Source organism: Podarcis filfolensis (assembly GCF_964270895.1).
Source record: "Podarcis filfolensis genome assembly, chromosome: 12".
Taxonomy (NCBI): domain Eukaryota; kingdom Metazoa; phylum Chordata; class Lepidosauria; order Squamata; family Lacertidae; genus Podarcis; species Podarcis filfolensis.
The window spans coordinates 49,031,017-49,057,591 of NC_139614.1; the positions used below are offsets into that span (position 1 = coordinate 49,031,017).

General features: G+C 45.6%; 1 protein-coding gene across 6 annotated transcripts in view; it reads right to left on the reverse strand.

Annotated features, from left to right (window-relative positions):
• LOC310745917 (sodium channel protein type 5 subunit alpha-like) overlaps positions 1–26,575 on the reverse strand; it is a 302,295-nt gene that overhangs the window by 54,762 nt on the left and 220,958 nt on the right. For 5 of the 6 annotated variants that reach the window (XM_083579149.1, XM_083579153.1, XM_083579151.1 and 2 more), the window contains 2 exons: positions 8,600–8,746; positions 4,492–4,615 (listed from right to left, as the gene is read on the reverse strand). In XM_083579149.1, coding sequence (XP_083435275.1) covers positions 4,492–4,615; positions 8,600–8,746 — 271 coding nt within the window. The remainder of the gene's footprint in view (positions 1–4,491; positions 4,616–8,599; positions 8,747–26,575) is intronic. The other variant, XM_083579152.1, reaches the window with a different exon arrangement.

Below are 26,575 nucleotides of genomic sequence, written 5' to 3' on the forward strand. Positions count from 1 at the left end.
TGTTCCCAATGTGGCCACTTTTATCTGTCCTGAATCTGACAACATTCAGCATCACTGGATGTGCATAAGTTCCAGGGCAACGAAAGAGGGATAAAAACTTTTTTCTATCCACTACCTCCATGCCATGCATAATTTTAGGCACTTCTACCATGTCACCCCTTACTCGCCTCAACATTATTAAACGTCTTAATCTTGTACAGAGTGCTACTGTGCATGAATGCAGTCTTCAGTCCCTTCAGTTTACTGAAGTTCATTTCTGTCTTTCTGTTCATCTTCCACTTCGTTACAGACTTTCATAGACTCACACTGATGGAAGGGGTCTTGTAGGCCATCTGGTCCAACCCCCTACTCAATGAAAGAAACCCAGAGCTAGAGCAACCCCAGTAGATGGGTTTCTACTTCTTGAGGCAAGCGTTTCCATTGTAAAACCACTCTTGCTGTCTATCTCTTGGTGTTGAACAAAAATCTACCCCCTAGTAACATTAAGCCCATTAATGGGATACAACCTGGAGGAAACGGCCTCATGGCTAGTTTACAAATAACTGACACTCTTGAGAGTCCCATGGACTGCAAGAAGATCCAACCTCTCCATTCTGAAGGAAATCAGCCCTGAGTGCTCACTGGAAGGACAGATCCTGAGGAAGGACAGAAGCTGAGGCTCCAATACTTTGGCCACCTCATGAGAAGAGAAGACTCCCTGGAAAAGACCCTGATGCTGGGAAAGATGGAGGGCACAAGGAGAAGGGGACGACAGAGGACGAGATGGTGGGACAGTGTTCTCGAAGCCACCAGCATGAGTTTGACCAAACTGCGGGAGGCAGTGGAAGACAGGAGTGCCTGGCATGCTCTGGTCCATGGGGTCATGAAGAGTCGGACACGACTAAATGACTAAACAACAACAATCTATACTTATCCATAGTCTTGGTAAAAGAAATTATGTACACTATCTATTTTAGTCTTTATGGTTTTTGTTGAAATACATGGTTCCTATGACCCAATTTATAGCCTTTGGTTCTGCAAAAAACAGATACAGAAAAGAATAGTTCTACTATGATGAAAATGGTGAATTGAAAGGCATTGTGGGAAAAGGCCTTAACTGGCTAAGTCGGGGATGGGGAACCTGTGGCCCTTCAGATGTTATTCGATTCCAACTCCAATCAGCCTCAGCCAGCTTGGCCAATGGTCAGGGATGATGGGAGTTGTAGTCCAATGGCATCTGGAGGGCCATAGGTTCCCCATCCCTGAGCTAAAGCAGTAGCTTTGTCTCCTTCCTATACATATTCAATGGTGAATAACATCTAACTTACAATGTTCGATGTGACTCATTGACAGCAGGTACAGCGTTGCCAGCATCCCTGTAGCTCTGTTGGGCAATGTGTTCCAGAGATGGCAATGCTTTTGACGCCATTTAAACGATCCTTATCATTCACACAGACACTGTCACCTCCCCCCACAATAGGGAACATTTAAAGTCCTTTCCGTTGAATGCAGTCATTTTCTTTTCATAGTGGACAGGTCCCCTGCCCCGCCCCACCCAGCTCTAGGCTTTCATTCAAAAATCCTAACTTAAATCACAATAAAATCTCTCTCTGTGTGTGTACATGCATGCAAGCTGAGCGTAGTGTATACTAGAACAGCAGGCTTTTACTGCTGCTACAAGTGGAAGATAATTCCAGGTTGTCACAGCTCAGGAAAGCTCAGTCAGAGAAAAACATCTGCAAATGAATTAAAGGCTAGAAATGGCCAACTTATTGTACATTTAATAGAAATATTCTAAGCCTTGAGCAGAGGGCCAAAGGAGATGTGATGCTTATCACGTAGTCTGCCCATATGTAGCCGGTTTTTTAAAAATAGCAATAATTCCAAAATAGCCCACATATATCACACTCTTTTCTCCAGACAGTGTTTCACTGTTGACTTAGAAGGTGGGTGTGCTTGCTCTAGCCCCACCCCCTTTAATTCCATTGCCTTTTCATCCACTCTTTTATCACATAAACCACACTAAGAGGGTGGTGGGCTAAGGGAATCTATTATTTGCAAGATTTTTAACATGGGGGGATAAACTGGAAGAAACACCATGGTACCATGGCTTCTGTGGAGGCAGATCCACCAAAGGTGAAAAGAGCCGAAATTCAAAGCCAGGTCCAAATGACGCCCCCCCCAAGCCATGTGCCTGCATTTTCAAGGGAAGACCTACCCCTCTTCTGATGTACTGACCAAGAGCACCTCTGTGTGGTCTGGATTAAGGTGCTGTTTGTTTTCCTACATCCAGTCCGATGGTTCTGGATTTCCACAGTCTCACTTGAATGAGATGGACAGCTGGGATAGAGTTGGGTGTCATCTGCAAACTGGTGATGCCAAACCCCAAATCACCTCCACTAGTGGTTACATCTAAATATTAAGCATGGGGAACAAGGTAGGGGCATGCAGGACCGCAAAGGCCAACTGTTAAGGTATGGAATAGGAATCCACATGCTGGAGCTCACCATGAATGTCTCCCTTGTTCTTTTATAATGGCAATGGCGCCCGCCAGAGAGGTGCTGGAGCCCTGAGCACCACCATCTGGAACAAGCCATCCAGAAAGGTCTAGAACGAAACTGGTCTAGAAGTGTGCCCAGTTCAGTGGCATGGGGCTGAGAGGTCCAGCACAACCAACAGAGAAGTATTCCCCCTGTCCAGTTTCTGGCACAGGTCATCTACAGAGGCCGTTCCCTTCCCAAAATCAGAGCCAAAGCTGGATTGAAATGGATCTGGAGCCGAGAAGAGGGTGGAATGCTTAAGTCATTGTCTTACTGAACTATTTATTTTGTGCATTAAAAAGGTAAAGGGACCTTTTTAAGTGGCCGACTCTGGGGTTGCGGCGCTCATCTCGCTTTATTGGCCGAGGGAGCCGGCGTACAACTTCCGGGTCATGTGGCCAGCATGACTAAGCCGCTTCTGGCGAACCAGAGCAGCGCATGGAAACGCCGTTTACCTTCCCGCCAGAGTGGTACCTATTGATCTACTTGCACTTTGATGTGCTTTCGAACTGCTAGGTTGGCAGGAGCAGGGACCAAGCAACGGGAGCTCATCCCGTCGTGGGGATTCGAACCGCCGACCTTCTGATCGGCAAGTCCTAGGCTCTGTGGTTTTAACCCACAGCGCCACACGTGTCCCGGATTTTGTGCATTACGCTATACTAAAAAAAAGTACTGAAAACAGGAGACATCTAGAAACAAACAACTGAGAAATGCATACACTGGAATGCTTGCATCGTCATACCACACCCTTTTCTGACAAGTGAATTCATGTTGGGCTGTTACATCTAAGAGGAGCTGCCAAGAAAATGCCTGGGAACTACAGACATCCCCTTCCCTTGCAGAGCTTCTGCTACCTCATTTGATCATCCTTCACATGCCAAAATGCCGTTCTGCTGACTGCAGGGGCTCTTGCATTTCTTGCAAGTTATCCCCATCTGATCCCCACTAAGCAGGCTTGTTTCTGAATTAAATAATCCTCTGGGATATGCACGCTCGTGGATATATGACAGTTTAGCTCACCTTAGTCTCCCACTCTTCCCTCCCTCCCCACCTTCCAACACATCAGGAAGAACCTCATGGAACAATCAGTTGCAACAGAGACTCAAGGCTGTCAAGTGATTGCATTTGTTAACTGGAGAATTAGACAGCAAAAATCTACATTGCATCCCTGTCTTTTCAGTGGCAGGTGGAGTTGAGTGTTTACCAAACACAGGCATGTTTTCATCTTAAGAGTGAAAAAGGCATCTTGACTGATGCAATCAGCTCAAGGTTACAGGAAACACCCGTGAATCAGCTTGGTGCAATCCAGTGGTGAGAAGCAAGGGTGGAACTGGGGCAGCTACAAATCTATCTATCTATCTATCTATCTATCTATGCTTCAGGGGGCCAGTGGGTGAAGGAGACAGCCTCACAACAGCTTCTCCCTTCCCCTCGTTTGGGGGCCATCAACCCTCCTGGATCCCAAGGGCCGCTGGGACTGCTGAAGGATCTGTGCCTTGGATGCATGTTTTTTGCACCATGGCGGTGCTGGAGATTGCAGGACCCTTGATTTCTGTGGATTAGTCAATGGAGACAGGTGTGATCTGTGCTTTGATGGTGGTTTCATTAATGTGAGATTTTTTGTTTCACATATTGTTTGGGAAAGCACAAATTAGGTAAGTTCATCTTTCAGTGTGAATGGAATCAAATTTCTCCCAGATTCCTTCTTCCAGGTAACGGGTTCCATAATTAAACTACTCTTGCCATCATCAGTTTTCATGTAATGTTCAACCAACAAGTTTAGATCTGCAAGTTTAGATCTGCTTCCTGCAAGTTTAGATCTACTCCCGCCCTCTGGGGCAGCAGCAGATAGCAAGTTTCTGCCCTCTTTTCTGTGATTCTCCAGTGGAATAGCCCAGGAAAGCTGTGACAGTTCTGATCATGTGTTTCTAGCTTAAAGTCAGGAAAAGAAATGAAAGCAGCCCATCCTTACGTTCTGGGAAGCAGTCTTCTGGTTCCATCATCTCTTCTGCCAGCTCAGGCATCTGCTCCAGAAGCTCTGGCGGGATTGCCAGGTCCACTGTGCTTCCTTCCGACAGACTGATTTCATCAAACTTCTAGGGGAGAAACGGGGGCAAAGGTGAGGAGAGGAAGAACATTAATCAGTCTCCTCTTAGCGGAAGTGGCTGTGCTTTAAAGAAGGAGCCAGCGATGGATGATTCAGCCAGCTGGAGAGAGGATGAAAGGAAGAAAAGATTTGCTCATGCATTTTCATACAACACAGTGACCATTGCAAAAGGGATGCAGCATACGACAAATGAACAAAATATGTAAAAATGAAACAACTGCACAGCAGCGTTTTGTAATAAAGGAGACGTTTTTGCTTAGCAATTGGAAAGATTAAGATAAGTGCCAATTTCAAAGGAGATCTGTGTTTCTGTTTGCATATAGGTTCAGAAAATGCAAATTAAGTAAGAGTGCGTTAAAATGAGAACTGAATACTTTTTGTTTAAAAAATAGCTTCTATTAATATATAGCCCTTCCCAATAGAAATACAGAAATGTAAAACTAATGTGCCATGTGGCTTACCTCCCTATTCCACTTATAACATGTCATGGGTGCAGGTTCATAACCTTCTTCCAAGAACTGAATAAATTTACCCACCAGTCCTTAACTGGTCCTCCATGGGGGGGGGGGAGGTTCAAATACAGAGGAAAATAGCATGTCTGGAAGAAGTCTAGAATGCTTCTTCCTAACATCTAGTTTTCTTGGTGCAGTTAGGAGCATCCATCCACACCTTTCCCCACTGGCAGTCCTTGGTATGTCTTTTCTGACACACTCCCAGTTCATCTATGGTGACAGTAAGACCTACCAACTTGGCCAGAGCCTTCCACCATCTGAGAGCACATTCTAGAATACGGCCCATAATCCTTTGCAGAAGGCAAGATTCCTGGAATATGTGCTCATAGGTTCCTCAGCAAGCAGAGGCAGAAAATGTTTACTGCTCCCATGGATAAATATCACTTGGTGGTTCAAATCTTATTGCGTCCTCGGTCTTTAAACATTTTCATGAGCTCCTGTGCTGCCAAAGCACAAAGGGTGTTGGGTTTGTTGTTGCTTGTGTGGTTGATATTCCAGGATAAAAAGGAAGAAATATCAACCACCTAGCTTTCAAAGAGCAATCTGGAACTGCCTCCATATGGACAAATCTGCCTCTTCAGCAATGTCTGAGAGAAGAGATGATCTTTACCTTGTGGCTAATTGCAGCCTCCTGCTTCTCTCCCGCCCCTTCCCCCGCCCCAATTCAAATGAATCCACCAGACAGAGAGAAAGCACTACCTTCAGAAGAAGAGATTAAGGGCAGAAATAACAGCTCTCTGGAGATTTACGTGAAAAATGCTCCTAAAAAAACAAAACTGCAATGGAAATGAAAACATCTGAGCAGCTGATTATTTGGCTGCTGCAGACTTCCTGGGAACATAAAAGATGGGGCCATTTTCAGGAACTGAGATCCTGTTTCAAAGATGGATTATGAAGGGAGACCAAGATGGACACTTTTTAAAGAAAAGGTTTGGTAAACCAAGTTATATGGATGACTACAGCCCAAACTAGACAAGAAGTAACAAAGGCTGCATACACTAAAAATACATTTAAAGCATATGTCTTCCCCCCAAAGAATCATGGGAAAGCTGCAGTTTGTTATGGGTGCTGTAGCTCTGAGAGACTGCAAACTACAACTCCCAGGATTCTTTGCGGAAAAGCAATGTGCTTTTTAATCTATGGCGTGACCAAAGTTTTCCTTAGTAGGGAAATAATAGCTCTGGGTGGAATGGTGGTGGTGGTGGGGTAGTTAACCCCCTACAGTACTGAGGTCCCAATCCAAAAGCCCCTAGGAGCTGTAAAGATCTCCAATGTCTCATCTAGTGATGCCCTTAGAAAGTGACTACTTTTTGATATAACATCCCAGGGTCCCTGTTTGTCTGTCTTCTCCTATTAAAATGCTTGAAAAGAAGGCAGGGGGAGTTGGAACTACCATACCACACTTTGAAAAGAAGGAGTAAGCGCGATACAAGGCAGGCAATGCAGGAGTGCTTGCAGTGTTTGCTTTGATAACGATGGCCTGCTTTGAAGATGGTGATTTGGTGCTCTGGGAGAAGGTGCTCAAACCCATCCTTCAGTTCAGATTCCTCCTGCCCCCCAAAGTTAATCAGAGTAAACATCCTCACAGCAACCCCCAAATTAACACACCAGCCCATTGAGGGGCGCCTCACTAGAGGAAGGAGTTAAGCACCATCTCTAATAGCACTGTGTCTCTGATCTTTAAATCAGCTCAGCCAGACTTCAAAATGAGAAGGACCACCCAGCCCCCCTTTCTCATATGGTTTAGCTTTAAGTCCCTTAAAGAGACTCCAAAAAGAAAACATTAGATTAACCGAGCAGGTGAACAGAAAAAATACATTGGTTGTTGCATCAGCATGCATAAGCCCCAGCCTGATAACCTGACAGTGACAAAAGGAAAGATTATAATATCTGCAAAACTCAGCAGCACAGCCGCAGGAGGGATGAGAGAGGAACCAGAAACGAAGCAGCACAATTAAAAAGCAACAACAACAGTGCATTGCAAGCGATCTAAGAGCCATTTTAGAGTCATCCATATAAACAGAGGTGGGGGCTGGGGCAGTGAAACACTTTTGTGGTACGGAAAATATCAAGAAGCTGATGGCGTGGATCGCTGATTTGGACTTGTCCCTCCTCTATTTAGGCCTCAGTTTCACCCCTGTTCCTCAATTTGTAGCCAAAGTTTAGAAACCGGAGCATTCCGCTTGGCCTTACTCCAGTGTATATGATTCTCTTTTGAATTCTGCTTGTGATTTCTGCATTGCCTCCAACTCTTCTCTTGGCGGCTTGACAAAGCTGTTGGCGTGCTTCCTGGGTTGCCCCATGCGCTTGAGCTAGTTGCCATACGAGCCACCAGACATTTTAGCCATTGCGTGCTTCCCAGGGCTTGGACATGAAATTGTGGGTCCAGTTGTATGTGCTGTCCCACACGGAGCTAAGTCTTCAAAAATAGCATTATCTGGGCGTTGTTGCTGGTTGTTGCTGGCGTATGTCACCTCACATGAACTTCTGCCTCATTTTTCACTGTTCCATGGACAGGTGCCATGCTCTTTGATCTCCCTCTTAAACAGTCACAAATAGAATCTAATTGTGCTCTTTGGAGATGGCATTTGTGTTCTGCGCACATTTAAAGGTGGCGGAGGAAAGCAAGCTTGTTGCTGTTGCTGCTTCTTACGACCGGGCCATTCAGAAAGTCCGACTTGAAATGGAAGCATGCCATTTTCCTTTTCCCACTTTGTTTCGTATAGAGTGCACCTGGGTCCCAGGCAATGAGTTTCTTGTTCATTGAGTCGGTGTGCATCGATTCTCATGCTGAATGGGGTAAAACCATCCCCCTAACTACTAAATATTCAACTTTGTAAAAACGTGGTCTGCAATTCAACAAAGTTATATGCATGTGCTCTGTATGCAGCCGGGGATATATTTAATGTTTCTATGACAGGCTGAGCAGGCAAGGTACCTTTTAAGCAGAAAAACAGCTTGCTGCCTCAGTTAACTCGTATGTGTGGTTCCACCCCCAGGAGAAACTTCAGGCACCTCCAGTTATGCAACTTCCTCCCCCGTGCTCTGTAGGATGGTTGCATTTGTGAATGTATGCTATGTGCAACTGAATTTATGCTTAGGACTGAAACTGCTATATGGCCAGCTTTTCCTCCAAATGATAGACATGATTTCAGGCTATAGCAGAGAACCCAGCTCATAGCCTGAGCCTGAAACTTGGCAATTGAAACCAGCTTTTGTTTTTTCAAATGGTGCATTCTGGAATTCCATTCCTGGACATTGCATGAATTCTCTGCTTTTAATTCTCTCCATACTTACCACAGCTATTCTGGCCATTCTGTGTTGTTTTTCTTTGGCACCGGATAGGCTCATTTATAAAGGAAATGATCCCCAGCCCCATGCAACCCTCGCCAATTTCTATGGCATGCACTACAGAGTTCCAGCAACGGACAGCATGCAGAAAGCAGGCAGCAAACGGTTACCTCTTGTTCCCCTACTGGTGGGACCGGAGGCTCGTCCTTTGACTGTTTGTCCGTTTGCAACTCACTTAACTCTTCGCAAATCTCAGAGGCCTGGCTCCGAACAGCTGGGCTTTTGTAGCGCTGCCCTTTCAGTTGCTGTTGTTTGTCCTGGTGGAAATAATCCTAAATGGGTTTATTCCCCCCCCCCTTTTCCAGCATGCTCATTTCATAAGCAGAACACACAGACAGACACATACGGCCCCAGTGAGAACAGAAAAATCAGCATCAAATATGCTCATTAAAAGTGGCACCTCGGGGCAGCAAAGGGTGAAGGAACAAGATTGCATTTAATTAACTGTGCAATTTTTACAATAATTTCCATTGCACTTTGACAGGGTCATCAGACTCAGGCAAATTCAAACTACAGACCTTTGAGCTACGGCAGCTCTCTGGGAAACTCATGGCTTCGTTTGGCCAAAGCAGTTTTACTTGGTTCTTGGCCTTACTCCATGCTTTCCTCCGGGATTGGTCACAGCCCCTTCGTGAACCTCCCCTTCCTGTCAGCAGCACTGATTTTATGCAGCAACACACCACACATCTCGGGAAGATGGTGGATTCTGCTCCTTAATTAGCCCCTGCCCTTTCCTCTGGCCTCACTGCCCTTTGTCAGATACTCCAGGCTAATCTGCTCACTAATACATACCCTCCTGGACCCTCCCATTTTTGTGTCCCCTCCCGCAGAGCATTTCCTATTGGAAGAAGGGCTACTCCAATGGGACAAAACACACACACCCTCCACCGCCTTGAGAAAACCCCTTAATCCAGATTCACAAAAAGAAAAACACACACCGCAACAGCTCGGGGCCAAAAAACAAGCACCCCCATTTTGATCAGTGGGATGTTGGAGGGCCTGCAATCCCTGAGGGCCATTTGCCAGTTGTGGGGTTGGGCCAGAGAAAAAAGGAGGCAGAGCACTAAATGTAAATATTACCTTTGCAGAAGAGGCCAGAGGTGGTGAAGGACATCTTCTTGCCAGGGCCATTAGGGGGTTTGTCTGGGGAAGTGATGTGTTCTTGTGAGAGACTAAGGGTCAGACAGAGAGGTTTGGAGGTCTGCATTCAGGCCCTGGACCTGAGGTTCCTCACCCCTGTGCTAAGCCAAGACAAGACCTCCCAAGTTTGCATGTTAAAACTCTAGGGACTAAACCCTGTGCAGAACGAGTTCCTGAGCTCCTCAAGAGGAGGATAGGAGGTTGATGAGTTAGTTGGGTGTGGGTAGAGAAGGGTGAACAGTGGGGAAGACTGGCCCACTGCTCCATGTCCTTTCCTTTCTTCTGCGGCTCGGGCATGGTAGCCTGAGGAAGGAGGGTAGGTTTCAAACCAGCTGTCCCCAGCATTTAGAGACAAAAGAAACTGCTCACAACTCACATTAGATCGGAAGTGAAACAGACTGCTTCTCACCCAAGCAATTAATTGATGAACCAATACATATTTGCTCTTCAGAGCTCTCCACTAGGGAAGTCAAGGTGAAACATATCTCCATTATTTTGTGAGGGCAGTGTTTTGAAAAACTGGCCCATGGGAAAACTGGGAGCAGGAGCCAAAAGCATACTCCTGCAGGTGACCATCTCATCCTGCATGGAATTTTTCTGGGGGGCTCTGGCCCAAGTTTTCCTAGGGGCAGACCTTCAAAGCAGGGCTGAAGGACAGAAGACCCCTTCTGCAATCTGAGCCAAAGAAGAATTTTAAAACCTCTCCATTCTTAAGGAAATCAGCCCTGAGTGCTCACTGGAAGGACAGATCCTGAAGCTGAGGCTCCAATACTTTGGCCACCTCATGAGAAGAGAAAACTGCCGAGAAAAGACCCCGATGTTGGGAAAGATTGAGGGCACTAGGAGAAGGGGATGACAGAGGACCAGATGGTTGGACAGTGTTCTTGAAGCTACCAGCATGAGTTTGACCAAACTGCAGGAGACAGTGGAGGACAGGAGTGCCTGGCGTGCTCTGGTCCATGGGGTCACAAAGAGTCATAGAATCATAGAATCATAGAATCATAGAGTTGGAAGAGACCACAAGGGCCATCGAGTCCAACCCCCTGCCAAGCAGGAAACACCATCAGAGCACTCCTGACATATGGTTGTCAAGCCTCTGCTTAAAGACCTCCAAAGAAGGAGACTCCACCACACTCCTTGGCAGCAAATTCCACTGTCGAACAGCTCTTACTGTCAGGAAGTTCTTCCTAATGTTTAGGTGGAATCTTCTTTCTTGTAGTTTGGATCCATTGCTCCGTGTCCGCTTCTCTGGAGCAGCAGAAAACAACCTTTCTCCCTCCTCTATGTGACATCCTTTTATATATTTGAACATGGCTATCATATCACCCCTTAACCTCCTCTTCTCCAGGCTAAACATGCCCAGCTCCCTTAGCCGTTCCTCATAAGGCATCGTTTCCAGGCCTTTGACCATTTTGGTTGCCCTCCTCTGGACACGTTCCAGTTTGTCAGTGTCCTTCTTGAACTGTGGTGCCCAGAACTGGACACAGTACTCCAGGTGAGGTCTGACCAGAGCAGAATAGAGTCGGACATGACTAAACGACTAAACAACAACAACAATGTTCACCTCTCCTTTGAGGTAAGCTATAAGTGCAATCCTACATTCATTTTCCTGCGAGTAACATACTGTCATGTTTATTTCCAGGCCCAAGCCCAGTGAATGCAGGAGCCAGCCTCCACACCATGCTCCCAATCGAAAGAGAAGCAGATTTGTGCCCAGACGCCCAAGCTGTTCTCATTGCACAGGTCTTTCTGGCAACTCTGCAGAGTGGCTGTGTGTCAAGAGGGCTGCCCTCTCTTTACAGGGCTGCCTGGTCCAAATATAGTTTGAAGATTAAAAAACATAAGAAGAGAGAGCAGGGACCTTGAAGTGTGTTGTCAACGGTTGGCACCTGAACAACAGACTAAGCAGGCATGCAGATTACCTGATCAGAGTCTTCGCCACTATGATCAGATAGTTTGCATTTCTATTTAAATTACAATAACTGTTTCTAAATTTGCACCGGCACATACAAACAACAACAACAACAACAACAACAACAACAACAACAACAATAATAATAATTTATTATTTATACCCCGCCCATCTGGCTGGGTTTCCCCAGCCACTCTGGGCAGCTTCCAACAAAACACTAAAATACAATAACCTATTAAACATTAAAAACTTCCCTAAACAGGGCTGCCTTCAGATGTCTTCTAAAAGTTTGGTAGTTATTTTTCTCTTTGACATCTGATGGGAGGGCATTCCACAGGACGGGCACCACCACCGAGAAGGCCCTCTGCCTGGTTCCCTGTAACTTGGCTTCTTGCAACGAGGGAACCGCCAGAAGGCCCTCGGAGCTGGACCTCAGTGCCCGGGCAGAATGATGGAGGTGGAGACGCTCCTTCAGGTATACAGGACCGAGGCCGTTTAGGGCTTTAAAGGTCAGCACCAACACTTGAGCATATGCGGATTTTATGCAAAATCTAGGTTCTCTTTGGCTCTCCTTTTTGGGCGATGTGTGTGGCCATTGTACAACTGCATCAAACTGCCTTAACTCCCCTTGCTACTGAAACGCATTAACAACGCTCTGCCTGGTTTCAATGGTTTGCTAAGGAGAGCTTTGAGGAGGGGCTTTCCCTGCTGTTTAAAAAGGCAATTACAAGCAGAACAGGTTTTTTTAAACAATAGTTATTTCCAACTCTTTGCATTTGGCTCATGCCACATCCTCATGTTTTACTGCCCGTGCTTGATGAGCCTAATATTATTGATGTCACGGTTATTAGCCCACCTGCCATGGTTGGACAGTTCCCTCACTGCGGGGAACAGCACAGCAGAAACAGAGAAAAATGTTTCATTTCAGACTGAAATAGCAGTAAGGACAAAAGAAAGCTTTTTGGCTAAGTAATTTGGAGGCGGGGAAATAAATGCTTTCCGTTTGCCGAGTTCATACTATAACCACCCCCTTCAAACGCTGCTATGATCTTTCAGTAAATTTATTTGAGATTATATTACTGATTTCCTGCTGCAAAGGGCATGGGACTCAATGCATATTTTAACTTACTACAAATTGATTCAGTGCCCCCGCCCCCCCAGCCCCAAACTGTACCCTGGGCTTAAGAAAGTGCTGCAAGTAAATGCTGGGCATGTACTTTAATCAATTCTCCACAGGCCAAAAGATCACATTGATACAATCAGGGGAGCTGGAATTTTGTCTGCATCAAAAACAGTCCATAATGGACAAGGGAGAACCTTAAGCAGTGCAAGAAATCAGCCGCATTAACTTTTCATTTCTTTAAAATTGACATTCCCTCCCCCGAACGAATTGCAAGCATAATACAAATAATTTTATTCATACAGCTCTTTCGCACTAATTGGGGCTTTATGCAAAAGACAATAAGATGCAGCAGTTACACTTGAGGCACTCTGCATAATCAATGAAATGTAACATGACACAAAACAGCAGAATCCTGTACATGTCTACTCAGCTCCGAGTACACCATTGAGTTCAGTGGGACTTGCTCCCTGGTAAGTGGGCCAAGGATTGCAGCCATAATTCCAGTTGGAAAGGGGAAGTGGAGACAGAATTGCCACATCTCAGGAACTGTTCCTGCATATGGAGTTGGGGTGGGGGGCAGTTAATCTCTTTCTCAGAGCCTGTAGGAGTTACCGTATTTTTCGCTCTATAGGACGCACTTTTTCCCCTCCAAAAATGAAGGGGAAATGTGTGTGCATCCTATGGAGCGAATGCAGGGTCCTTGGCTTCAGCGATAGCAACGCGAAGCCTCCAAAGCGCAGAGGGAGCACTCCCTCCACGCTCCAGAGGCTACGCGTTGCTTTCGCTGAAGCCTGGAGAGCCGCCTGAAGCCTTTGGAGCGCAGCTGGACCTCACGCTGTGCTCCAAAGGCTTCGGGTTCCTTTTGCTGAAGCCAGGAGCGAAAGGAACCCGAAGTCTTTGGAGCGCAGCCCCTGTTCTGGGGGCTGGGGTTGGGGGAAGCTCGGGCTTCCCCCGCCCCAGCCGCGTGGCTAAAACGAAACCAAGACAGCCAGCAGGATCCATCCCGCTCGCTGTCTTGGCTTATTTGCTCTTTGGGGCTAGGGGGAGGAAATATATTTTTTTCTTGATTCCCCCCCCTAAAAACTAGGTGCGCGGTATGGTCTGGTGCGCCCTATGGAGCGAAAAATACAGTAAATCTCTGAGTTGGTCAACCAGAAGCACATGAGATCCACTCCAGCTTTTCTCCAAGGTTCTATGTTTACAAAGGCAATAAATAAATAAATCCTGTTTACCCCCTTCCCACAGCATTTTTAACATTACATTTTATCTGTATCATTACATTGCAACCACCCCCTAAAAAAAAAAGTTCTCTTGAAAATTCATCAGCATTTTAGAGCAATCATATCCAAATGTACACATTTTTGCAAGGGTTTTTGCCTTACATATCCACTTTTGCAAGCAATTTCCCCATATATAATGCATAATTCATTGTTTTCCCATGAACATGCATCTTATGCAGAATTTTCCATAATAGACACATTTTTTTGAATACATTATTCAGTTGGAGAAACTGCATCCCAAAATTCAGAGAAGTGTCGCTTCCTAAGGAAAGCTTTATTTTGGGTTGCAAAGTACAAATTAGGAAGGTTTGCATTAAAATTTGAACTGAATTGAACTCATCCCCCCCCCCATACCCGAACATAATTTACAGAATTTGAGAACACGCGGGCAGGAATTCTGCATTAAAATCAGTAAAAAAAATAAAATGGATAACTGTTTTCCAAAAGAAATAACTACATCACAGACAACTGCCAGGCCTGTTCCCTGCTCAACCAGATTTGTATGCATGTGTATGTGTATGTATATGTGTGCAAACACACACACACACAACTTTCTTTTGAATTCCAAACAATTCATTATGTTTGCTGCAACAATAATACTTTTATTGACAGCAAAGATCCCCCACTGTGGGATGCTTATGTAATCTGTTCGTAATTGTTTTATGTCAAGCGCTGAGTTGCCAAGGCAGTATTCATCATACTAATATTTATTGAATCAGTGGTTTTTGTAATTTATAAGGTAGAAAACATCAAGCGAGGCAATAAATTCATGCATACAAATGGAAACCGGGGTGTGAGCGTAGCTTTCCATGAGTTGCTTTTGGAGACAGGAATTTAAATTGTGTAACTACAGCCTCGTTCTCTGTGAAGAGCTCTCCCTGTGCTTTAGCACTACCATTTCAGGCTGCAGGCGGAAGTTCACAAGGCTGAGTACCTTACCATACAGAAAGGAGAGATATACATAGTTTACATAAAATAATCCTCTGTCCCTCCCTGCGCATCTTAAGGAGGAGGATTCTAGCCTAGCATTCACCTTGATATCTCATTTTTCATATGCAGGGACATTTCTATATTGAGAAACATCTGGCAAAGGAGCTCATACCTGCACTGTGAACCGTTGCAGCCCAGATACAGTTTTTCTATCTCAATAAGAACTGAGAACTTAAGGCTTCTGCTTAGACTCATGTAGGGTTGCCATATGTCTGGAATTTCCCAGACATTGCCGGGATCTGGCCATCGGAAACAGTGTCCAGGTGGAATTCACTTAAATGTAGATTTAGAAAGACTTAGAAGTGTAGATTTTGGCAAATTTCCTTTAAAATAGATTTTTACAAACCCAACAGCTTTGGGGCAAAATTAAAAAAACTCCACAGCTTTTGTGTCTCGATTTTCACTTTTTCAAATATGGCAACCCTAACTCATGAAAATATATAGTTCTGCCATCTGCAACCTGGTGCTGTCCAGATGTTATTGGACTCCAATTCCTATCAGTCCCAGCCAGCACAGGCAATTGTGAGGGCTGATGAGAGTTGTAGTCCAAAACACCTGGAGGGCATTAGATTAGGGAAGGCTGATTTATCTATTAAAGCCAATTTCTATACTGCTTTTCATAACATACGTACACCCCAAGGCAGTTGACAAGAGAATGTTGATGTATCCTCAAGGCCAGTTCACATATGGTCGTCACTGACTGCAGTAATTTGGAGGCAAGAAAATACAGTGGTACCTCGGGTTAAGTACTTAATTCGTTCTGGAGGTCCGTTCTTAACCTGAAACTGTTCTTAACCTGAAGCACCACTTTAGCTAATGGGGCCTCCCGCTGCCGCTGCGTCGCCGGAGCACAATTTCTATTCTCATCCTGAAGCAAAGTTCTTAACTCGAGGTACTATTTCTGGGTTAGCGGACTCTGTAACCTGAAGCATATGTAACCTGAGGTACCACTGTAAAATGCTTTCCATTTGTTGAGTTCATACTATAACTACACGCCTTCAAACATTGCTATGATTTCTCAGTAAATTTACATGAAATCATATTGTTGTTTTCCTGTTGCAAAGGGCATGGGGACTCAATGCATATTTTAAGTTATTATAAATTGATTCTGCGCTCCCACCCCCAGTCAAAATTGAACCTCTGACACCACCAACCACTGACACACGGGCCCCAGAGATTTGCCCATGATGTAAAAGGTTCTCCACCCCAATTTACTCATTTGTTTAAGAACCATCAAGCACTGACTTGAATAGCTCAACACAACACTCCCTTGGATTGATTTTGTCCAGCACTGACTCGTAGTTCAGACTAGAAGGCAGTAACCAGCTAATTAACCCTTTGCGCTAGGCCCAAATACAGTGGCAAGAGCCTGTTATCCCATCTCAATGCGGATCCAGACCTTGCAGATATGCCCCTACCACAGTCTATTGCTATATCTGAGCAGGAGTGTTCATAGAGGTGCAAACTGGAAGCTCACTTAAAGCTTACAAACCCTACCTGCGCACATTTCCTTTCCAACACTGACAGCAGCAGTTCAACAGTTGTGCATGCAGGTGGATGGCGGTTCTCTGAACATCTGAATCAGGAACAAAGTTAGTTTCAACTAATATTATTAAGTGGAAAGGTCATGTCTTTGTGATGGAGCACGTGCTGTGTGCATGCAGAAGATCCCAGCTCCAATTCCGGACATCTCCAGGCAGGGCTGGGAAAAATTCCTAGAGAGCCCCTTCCAGAAAGAGTGTAATTAATTCTGGGCTTGATGGACTAATAGGGTATAAGGAAGCTTCCTATGTTCCTAAGCTTCCTAAAGGTAAAGGTAAAGGGACCCCTGGCCACTAGGTCCAGTCGTGACCGCCTCTGGGGTTGCGGGGCTCATCTTGCTTTATTGGCCGAAGGAGCCGGCGTACAGCTTCCGGGTCATGTGGCCAGCATGACTAAGCCGCTTCTGGTGAACCAGAGTAGCGGACGGAAACACCGTTTACCTTCCCACCGAAGCGGTACCTATTTATCTACTTGCACTTTGACGTGCTTTTGAACTGCTAGGTTGGCAGGAGCAGGGACTGAGCAACAGGAGCTCACCTTGTCACAGGGATTCGAACTGCCGACCTTCTGATTGGCAAGTCCTAGGCTCTGTGGTTTAACCCACAGCACCAGCCACGTCCCCTTCCTACAGCACAACAAAACAGGGAACATCTGAGGATAAAAGGCTGGCTTTGGGACACCGTCACAACCCAAACAGGTTGGTTACATGGTCCTGCCATGCCATTATGTTCTGCACAGGATCCCTGATTACTGGGATTACTAGAAGATGAAGGACGTCAAGGCAAAGGAAGATGTCAGTAAAACATCAGCATCAGAAGAGGGGAGAATAACAGGCTGTAAATCTCTGTTTGGGAGGTACACTGCCCCCCACACACTCAGCAACCCCCTTTCCCATCAACAATGATGAATATTCAGTGCACCCTCAATCCCTAAATTCATACAAATCTCCCTGCCCGGCTTTATTTCCTCTAAAACATACACAACTTCATTCCTCTAAGGGTTCTGTTTTTAAAATTAGCCTTAAGTGGGAGAACTTGGCAGAGGGCAGCATTGGCAATGCTAATTTCTCCTGTTATCAGTTCAAAAGGCACAAGAGTGCTTCATAAGTGTTCATTGTGCAGCGCCCAAAGCCACTACCTTTAGCAGAAATTGCTCGTCGACGATGTTTTAATCAGCGTGCACTTTATTTTCCTCTTGGTAATTGGGCTCTCTCCACAATGCAATACGAAGAATCAGGTATTACAACATAATGGGTTGACAAACACGGTCTCTTAAAGACTGGAGTGCGCTTTCTAACATTCGCTGCCGATTGCCGCCCGCTCCCAGGCACTGCCTGAAATAACCGCAGAAGATGCTTTTCAATCAATTAGGGCTTTTTGTACATTTTCACCGTGATTGAGAAAGCCTCGTACCATCACGTCCACCCAAAGCGGTCGGAGGTGTCAGGGCAACCGAAGCCACCACAGCTTTACAGTTTCACTGTTTTGAGAAACCCGTAAGAAAAACGGAGAACTCGCACAAGAAATGACTTTGGAGCAGAGACTGTGGTTTGCAATCAGAAGCTATCCTCAGGCTCATGTGCTCTTGTCCAAAACCATATATAAAACTGGAAGATATTCTAGGCTTGAGCCAAAGTGGCATTTTAAACTTCACTACTGGCGCTGTGGGTTAAATCACAGATCCTAGGACTTGCCGATCAGAAGGTCAGCGGTTCGAATCCCCGCAATGGGGTGAGCTCCCGTTGCTCGGTCCCTGCTCCTGCCAACCTAGCCGTTCGAAAGTACGTCCAAGTGCAAGTAGATAAATAGGTACTGCTCCGGCGGGAAGGTGAACGGTGTTTCCGTGTGCTGCTCTGCTTCGCCAGAAGCTGCTTAGTCATGCTGGCCACATGACCCGGAAGCTGTACGCCGGCTCCCTCGGCCAATAAAGCGAGATGAGCGCCGCAACCCCAGAGTCGGTCACACCTGGACCTAATGGTCAGGGGTCCATTTACCTTTACCTTACTCAGGTTGTGGACTATGAACGAGTACGCTTCCCCTGCCCCCAAATTCAATGATTCTTCAGGATATCTGCACAAGTACTAAACCAGGTGAGGGTAGCCAATGGGTCTCAAACCCTTGGTGAGTAAAAATCTGGAGTGAATTCCCTAAGACTGATGGATGGCGCCTTGTATGCCTCCTTCCAGCAACCCCTGCATCCAAGCTAGTGACCAATGTTTTGCTCTGCTTTCCTTTGGACCACAGCAGGAAGGTCTTGTCATCTGGGCAGCTCAGGACCTCCATACACACTGCCCAGGCTTGCACCCCAGGGAGGTCCCTTCAGAACTGCAAACACAGGAAACCGCTCTACTAGAAAAATTAACCAATAAACTGAAACTGACACGGGGACAAACAGAAGAAGACGCCTTCACCCCGGTATGGCTCCCCTTTATCACATACACAGCCCAACAAGACAACGATAAAAATCCACCAACAACATACAAATCAATACGGCAAACCTGATCCAAAACACACCCCACCCCCACCCCACTCACATGTGAAAACAAAGACCACCACAGCCAACCACAAATGAACAACCGCATCCTAGGCCAACCCCAACCTCTCTCACCACCAAAGGAACACAAGTGAGCAGCAAAGAACCTGCACAAGCAACGCTGACACCAAACCCTACATATAGTAAGTAAAATAGAAACATGGTCTCCAGGTTTGAGGTTCTTCAAGCCTGAGCTAAAGGGAGGGGGCAGATTTGTGTGATTCTATGTGCAACAATACGTAAAAACTGAAGAACTCTGAGAAAGGGAGAAGCGGAGAGAGGGCTGGGCTGTGAGCTGTAAGCTGAAGGCAACTTGGGGTGCCAGAACTTGTAGACTCCTGCCTTGTAGGAGTGCCGGTGCTGCTTAACGTCACTTGTGCTCTATGTATATATTTGCAAATAAGACCGATATTACAAAACCACCATAAATTATCCAGCCTCCTCTACTCTGAAAGGAAGCCAAGCCATAAGAACATAAGACAAACCTGCTGAATCAGACCAATGGCCCATCCAGTCCACCTGTGATTCCCAGAAACTGGTATTCAGATACCTGATGCCTTTGACAGTGGAAGAAGTACATATCCATCATTGCTAGTAGCCACTGATAGCCCTGCCTTTCATGAATTTGTCTGGCCCTCACAAGTGGAGAGAGGGCTGTTACATCCATGTCCTCCTTGAGGGCTTCCCATGGGCATCCGTTTGGCCACTGTGAGATGGATGCTGGACTAGATGGGCCTCTGGTCAGATCCAGCAGGACTCTTCAGACTTTGCTAATGACAGCTGTCTACCCGCAAGCAACCTTCCTTAGCCAACATTGCAGGAGGAAAGTTTGGTGCATTCATGGGCAGAGCAAATGATAGGATCCAATAAATCTGCTTGTGAACCGTGTCTGAACTGAGTGGGCAGCTGAATACATGCCCCAGAACCTTGCAATATATGACAGATACTCAGAGATTACTTCTGCAAATGAAATGAAAGCTCTGATAATCTAGAGGAAAGAAGCACATACTTAAGTCTTGGGCATCTATTCAGTGTTTCTTGGTTTGTGGCTCCAGGATAGCACCAACAGCTCAAATCACACATGTAGGCACCCCCCCAAAAAAACCCCTTGATTATTTCTGAGTAGCAGTGTGACTTCTCCCCAAAAGCAAAAATTGTGTGAAATGCTCATTTCAGAGCAGAGTTTTTGCTCTGGGGGTGAAAGAGGGATCCTTGAAATACTACCCAGCAGACCATGAGTGACATATAGGCCAAAGTCTGGGCATTTGTCCAAATGCATGTTGTCAAATGAGCAATGCCTGATATCATTCATTCGAGTGCCATGGATTTTTGTGACTACTAGTGGTTTATTACATTTGTCTTCTACGGCTTCACATACCTTAGGTGCCATACTACGGCACCTTGTCCTGAATAAGCAACTCAGAAATCTTTGGGGCAAGAGTGTGTATGACAGCGTCACTTACACTGGAGAAAGTAAGTGATGGAAGGAAAAACAATGACCAGGTCTTAACTGAAAGGAGGGCAGGCATAGGAATACAGGGGTACTAAGACTCTGGGGTGGAGAGTGGCGGCAGAAGCAGCTCATTGTTTGGGGTGAGGCTACTATGCAAGAACACCAGACTGGCTCCTGCCAATGTGTTTGTGCTGCACTGACCTCACAGAACCACAGAAATGCAGAGCTGCGCTGGGGTATTGGAACTATATGACCCTTGGGATCACGTCCACCTCTACGTTTCTAGGTTTCTCTGATTCTATGAGATCAGCACAGGGCAAACACATTGGCAGGAGCCAATCTGGTACCCATTTGCACCGCACTGACCTCCACACCCCTCCGCCTCTCCCTCTTGGTAAGCAACCATGATCCACCTGTTGGGAAGCTAGCGTAGCAGATCCTTCCCACCTGGCAATAGTGGACAGAGAATCTTAAACAGTGTGCTGCGTTGTGTTGTGTGCATTTGCAAAGCAGGTGTAGTATCTAATATTTCTATTGCACTGTGGCATATTCTGAAGCTCATCGTTCACCAAGAACCTACTGAGAGGCAAAGGAGTCAAGCTGGGAATGCATAGAGTTCATAACTCACTGAGACCTGGCACCCTTGGGACTGGAAAGTCAAGGGCTTCTGCTGGAAGCAAAAGGCTGTAGACCAATGGCAGTGCACATGTGTTGCATACAAAAGGTCTCAGGTTAAATCTGCAGCATCTATGCGAAGGGCGTCAATAAATAGCACTGGGGCAGAAGTAACTTCTAGAGTCCCCTTCATGCATGAATTGATCTCCATGTTACAGGAGTCCCTTAGCTTAGACCACAGTGAGACCTCTTAAATGGAGTAACATCTGAAAGGGGCATATGAGTGGTGTTAGATCTGTAAGTGTTTTGCCTAGATGCCCCAATGGACTCCTGTTGACCTACGTTCCCTCCTGCCTTGACTCTAGGCTGAGTGAAATTTTTGATCTACCCTGTGGACCACCCAAACACAGCACTGTATATCATAGAATCATAGAATCATAGAGTTGGAAGAGACCACAAGGGCCATCGAGTCCAACCCCCTGCCAAGCAGGAAACACCATCACTCCTGACATATGGTTGTCAAGCCTCTGCTTAAAGACCTCCAAAGAAGGAGACTCTACCACACTCCTTGGCAGCAAATTCCACTGTCGAACAGCTCTTACTGTCAGGAAGTTCTTCCTAATGTTTAGGTGGAATCTTCTTTCTTGTAGTTTGGAACCATTGCTCCGTGTCCGCTTCTCTGGAGCAGCAGAAAACAACCTTTCTCCCTCCTCTATGTGACATCCTTTTATATATTTGAACATGGCTATCATATCACCCCTTAACCTCCTCTTCTCCAGGCTAAACATGCCCAGCTCCCTTAGCCGTTCCTCATAAGGCATCGTTTCCAGGCCTTTGACCATTTTGGTTGCCCTCCCACCCTCCCACTATATCTCCCTCCCACCCTCTTTATTGAGCTGTAGCTCAATGGCAGAGCTCATGCTTTGCATGCAAAGGGTCCCGGGTTCAATTTTTGGCATCTCCAGGTCAGACTAGGAAAAGACCCCTGCCTGAAAACACCCAAGAGCCACTGCCAATCAGTAGGAGACTAGGTGGGCCAATGATCTTGCTCAAGATACAGCAGATTCCTCCGTGCCATTGCGTTCCTCTGCTTTGCAGAATCACCACGGCTCAAATCTGATGCAGAACGGAGCATGGCTTAAAATAAGGATGTGTGTGCATGCTTGTGTGTCAAAATTAGAAGTTACATTTGGGTGCTTTAGATAAGTGCAAAGGCTTCCCTCGCAGCAGCAGGCAGCTCACTCATGTCCATATGACCCAATTAGTCAGCCCATCATAACAAATGTATACAGGCAACTTCCGAAGACAAGTGAGCAAATGATGCTGGTTTAGCACAGCCCCTGTGTGCTGCGCTCCAAAGGATGCCAGTGAAGAACAAAGCTGCCTCCTTGGTCAAAAATGGCAACAGTGAAATAGCCATAACACTCTGTGTGTGCACACGCACACATGCACACAAATGCACATCAAAATTCTGATTTCTAACCATTAAAAAAACCAACAAAACCATATTTCTAGACTGCCATTCAGGAGAGAATGGTCACGGGTCATTTTCAGGAATTTAAAAAAAATAAAAAAATGTCCATGCAAAAAAGAGTAAAAGACAATAAAACAAACATTTTAAATTACATGAAAACAATGAGAATCTTTGCCAAATCCCCAGTGTCCAATGGGATGAAACAGTTCTCGCTAATGGGGAAAGGGGTATGTCAGGGAAGTGCCATCAGCTCAGAGGCGAGAGGTGGAAGGGCAGTTGTGTTATAGGGAACCTCCGAAGATCTTGAGAAGCAGCTCCTCCTCTGGAGAGGAGGAAAGCCCTGCCTCCAGTAGGGAGGAGGTGCAGGGACCAGGAGATGCTAGGGAGAGCCTCAACACAGAGCCTGAGCAAAGCGGAGGGGAGGGAAGTACCCCCTTGCCAGCGCCCACTCTGCGCAGTAGGTTTCGGCGCAGGGAGGGGCGAAGAAGGTTGGGGGTCACGCGACTGTTATGCTGGGGGAGGTACAAGGACCGGCCACTCCCAGATTCTGCTAGCGACTGAGCCAGACATGAACTTGCGACGCTCTTCACTGTAAATAGTTTGCACTAAGAATAAAGCTTGGAAAAGACAGGTCGGAGTCTTGCCTGTTTGCTCTCGAGCAACCACACCACCACCTGACAGGGTACATAGAGACAGTGGACAGCATTCCACAACTCCCAAGTCGCCCAAGAAAAGGCCCTGCTAATGGTAGAAAGTCAGCCTTACTACCTGGGCGGTTATACGTGTACTCACTCACATATAAGTCCTATTACAGTGGGGTTTAATCCCAAGCAGCTGTGTAGAAGATTACCATCTAAAGCAGGGATGAGGATTGTCTGGCCCTCCAGATGTTGGACTCACCTGTTGGGTCAGGGATGATGATGTTTGACTACAACTACCAGCTGGAGGGCCATGGGTTTCCCATTCCTGGTTTCAAAATATACACTTTTGTGTGCAATTTTGCCTAAAACACTGGGGTTTTTAGTTGAGCAATTTTCCCTAAACCAGTTTACCCTAGTAGATGCAATTTTTGTACACATTCCTTGGCTGGGAACGGGACTGCTAAATTCAGAGAAGTGTGAATTTTGAAGGGCTGTGTTTTCAGTTGTTGCATTGTTTTGGAAAGTGTGAATTGGGCTGGTTCATTTTTGAGCACAATCTGAATCATATTTCTTCCCCATCCCTGGCACCCTATTCCAGCCTGTGCTGTGCCATTGTATACATCTCATGTGCTTTTCCCCCTTAAAACCAGTAAACACAGCATTTTGTGCAAACATTTATGTAAAGAACTTATTTTTGAGAACATGTTGTGTGCCAAAAACGGATTTCAAAATCTGGAGAAATATGTGATGTAACTGGAAGCTGCACTTTGAACAATTGGTGACTTTGGGAGCTCAGAAAGGGTCAGTCTGCTGGAAGAAGTGGACAAAGCAAATTTCTCCCCCATTTCTAACTCTACAATCCTATGATCCCTACAACAGAGTGCTATTAGATGTGAACCAGTCAATCCTACATTCAAGTCCCTTCCATGCCACAAAGACAGCTAAAGGTTTGGGCTAGACAGTACATAAGAACGCCCACACTGAGTCCATTCTGCTCATTATTGTCTGCACTGACTGGTAATGCCTCTTCAATCAGGATTCTTTCCAGGTCTGCCTGGAAATGCCATACTCTGAGTCTTGGGCCTTCTGAATGCAAAAGGTTTGCTCTACCATTACGTCACGGCCTTTCTCCAATGAGAGGAGCGAGAGACATGGTGCACCTGCCCAAATGGATGCCATATTTGGGTGCCATGGAAAACATCAAAGGAAATGTGATGTGTTCTTTTTGCTCCGCTCTTCCTCTTCCAGAGCTTCCTATTTAGGCACGGGATATTTTCAGAGGTGTGCTACTTTATTGCACTGCTCAAAACTGGTCCTTGCTCGGCGAAGGGGGCTGTTGTCCAGTGTAGGTCTGGATAACAGAAATACTTGTGGAAATTAAATTCTGTTCAGTTAAACTACACAACGCTCAAAAGCAGGAGAAACGCTATCTCACCATCTGAACTTTCCAATTGCTGTGCTCAAAAGCACAATGCGCCCTGCTTTCTTGAAATCCTCCGGGCTTCTCCCAAACTCAATTCCTGGACTTTTTTTGTTGTTGTTAAGACTGTTATCTGATGCTCTTCACTGGAGTGGGAGCTCAGGAACACTAGTACTCGACAAAAAGAAAAAAGAGTGGCCATTGTTGCTAATCTTTGATGTCTCTCTATACTATACAAGATCATGAAGGGCAACGATCAACTACAGCCCCCTTTAACTGAGTATAAATAATAATTTATTTATTTTTTAAATGTTTGACGGACTACTGTATTTTAATATTTTGTTGGAAGCCGCCCAGAGTGGCTGGGGAAACCCAGCCAGATGGGCGGCGTATAAATAATAATTTTTATTATTATTATTATTATTATTATTATTATTATTATTATTATTATTACAGGAACTCCTATACAGTGCTTGATGCAGCATGGCTTCATGGGATGGCAGCGGAAAGCAGAGAATGGGGAACTGGGTGCAGAACCCGGCTCCTGAGAATTGCAGGTTTCATTCGCAACAATCACAGAATAAAGTTAAGAGAAATTATGCAGGTGTGCTTGGTTTGCACAATTTAAGCCAAGGAAATTTAGTTGGTATAGAAAACAGATCATAGAATCATAAAATTGTAGAATTAGAAGGTACCCTGAGGGTCATCTAGTCCAACTCCTTGCAATGCGGGAATCTCAGCTAAAGCATCCATGGCAGATGGCCATCCAACCTCTGCTCAAAAACCTCCAAGGAAGGAGAGTCCACAATCTTCTGAGGGAGACAGTTCCACTGTGGAACAGCTCTTACTATCAGAAAGTTCTTCCTGATGTTTAGTCAGAATCTCCTTTCTTGTAACCTGAATCCATCGGTTAAGGTCCTACCTTCCAGAGCAGGAGAATACAAGCTTTCTCCATCTTCCATGTGAGAGCCCTTTGGATATTTGAAGATGGCTACCACATCTCCTTTCAATCTCCTCTTTACCAGGCTAAACATACTCATCTCCCTCAACCATTCCTCATCATGTTTTGTTTTCAGACCCTTGATAATCTTGGTTGCCCTCTTGTGCACGTGTTCCAACTTGCAAATATCCTTCTTAAATTGTGGCACCCAGAACTGGACATAGTACTCCAGGTGGGGTCAGACCAAGGCAGAACAGAGTGGTACTGTTACTTCCCTTGATCGGGACACTATACTTCTGTTGATGCAGCCTAGAGAGTAGCAGTAGGTTTTTTTTGCTGCTGCATCACACTGCTGACTCGTTAAGCTTGTGGCCTACTTAAGATCCCTAGATCTTTTTCACATGTACTACTGGCAATAATAAATGTGATGGCACATAGCTAACCAAATCTGGCAACGTGGCAACTTTGTGAAGCCAATTCAGATTCAGGCAATGGAACACTGTCCTCACTTTGAAGTGGCTTTGTGGCTCCTCACTTAATCTAATCTGATGAGTTATCTGGCATCAACACAAAAGGCAATTCATACTGAGGGTACAAAGCATTGTCTTCCCTTGAATTATGTGTTTGGAAGGAAGTTGTAATACAATTTTGTGTCAGATTGCATATCCTAGCATTGGTTTTTCTCCCTGGGTAACAAAACAAGCAGTTTCAGTTTCCAGGTTGAGATCCATAGCACTTTTGACAGCCATGTTGTGCTACCCACACAGAGACCCACTGAATAAGAACCCCCAAGGCAAAAGTCCCCCAAATACAACAATCTTCCACCCGAGTCTTTGGTGGCAGGCTAGTGGGAGAAATAATAATAATAATAATAATAATAATAATAATAATAATAATAATAATTCTATGCCGCTGTTCATCTGAGGATCACAGGGCACTTTAAAAAATGAAAACACAATCATGCATAACATAGTAAGAAACGAATACAATAACTGCTTTAATCAGTCGCCTCAAGTGATCCTAC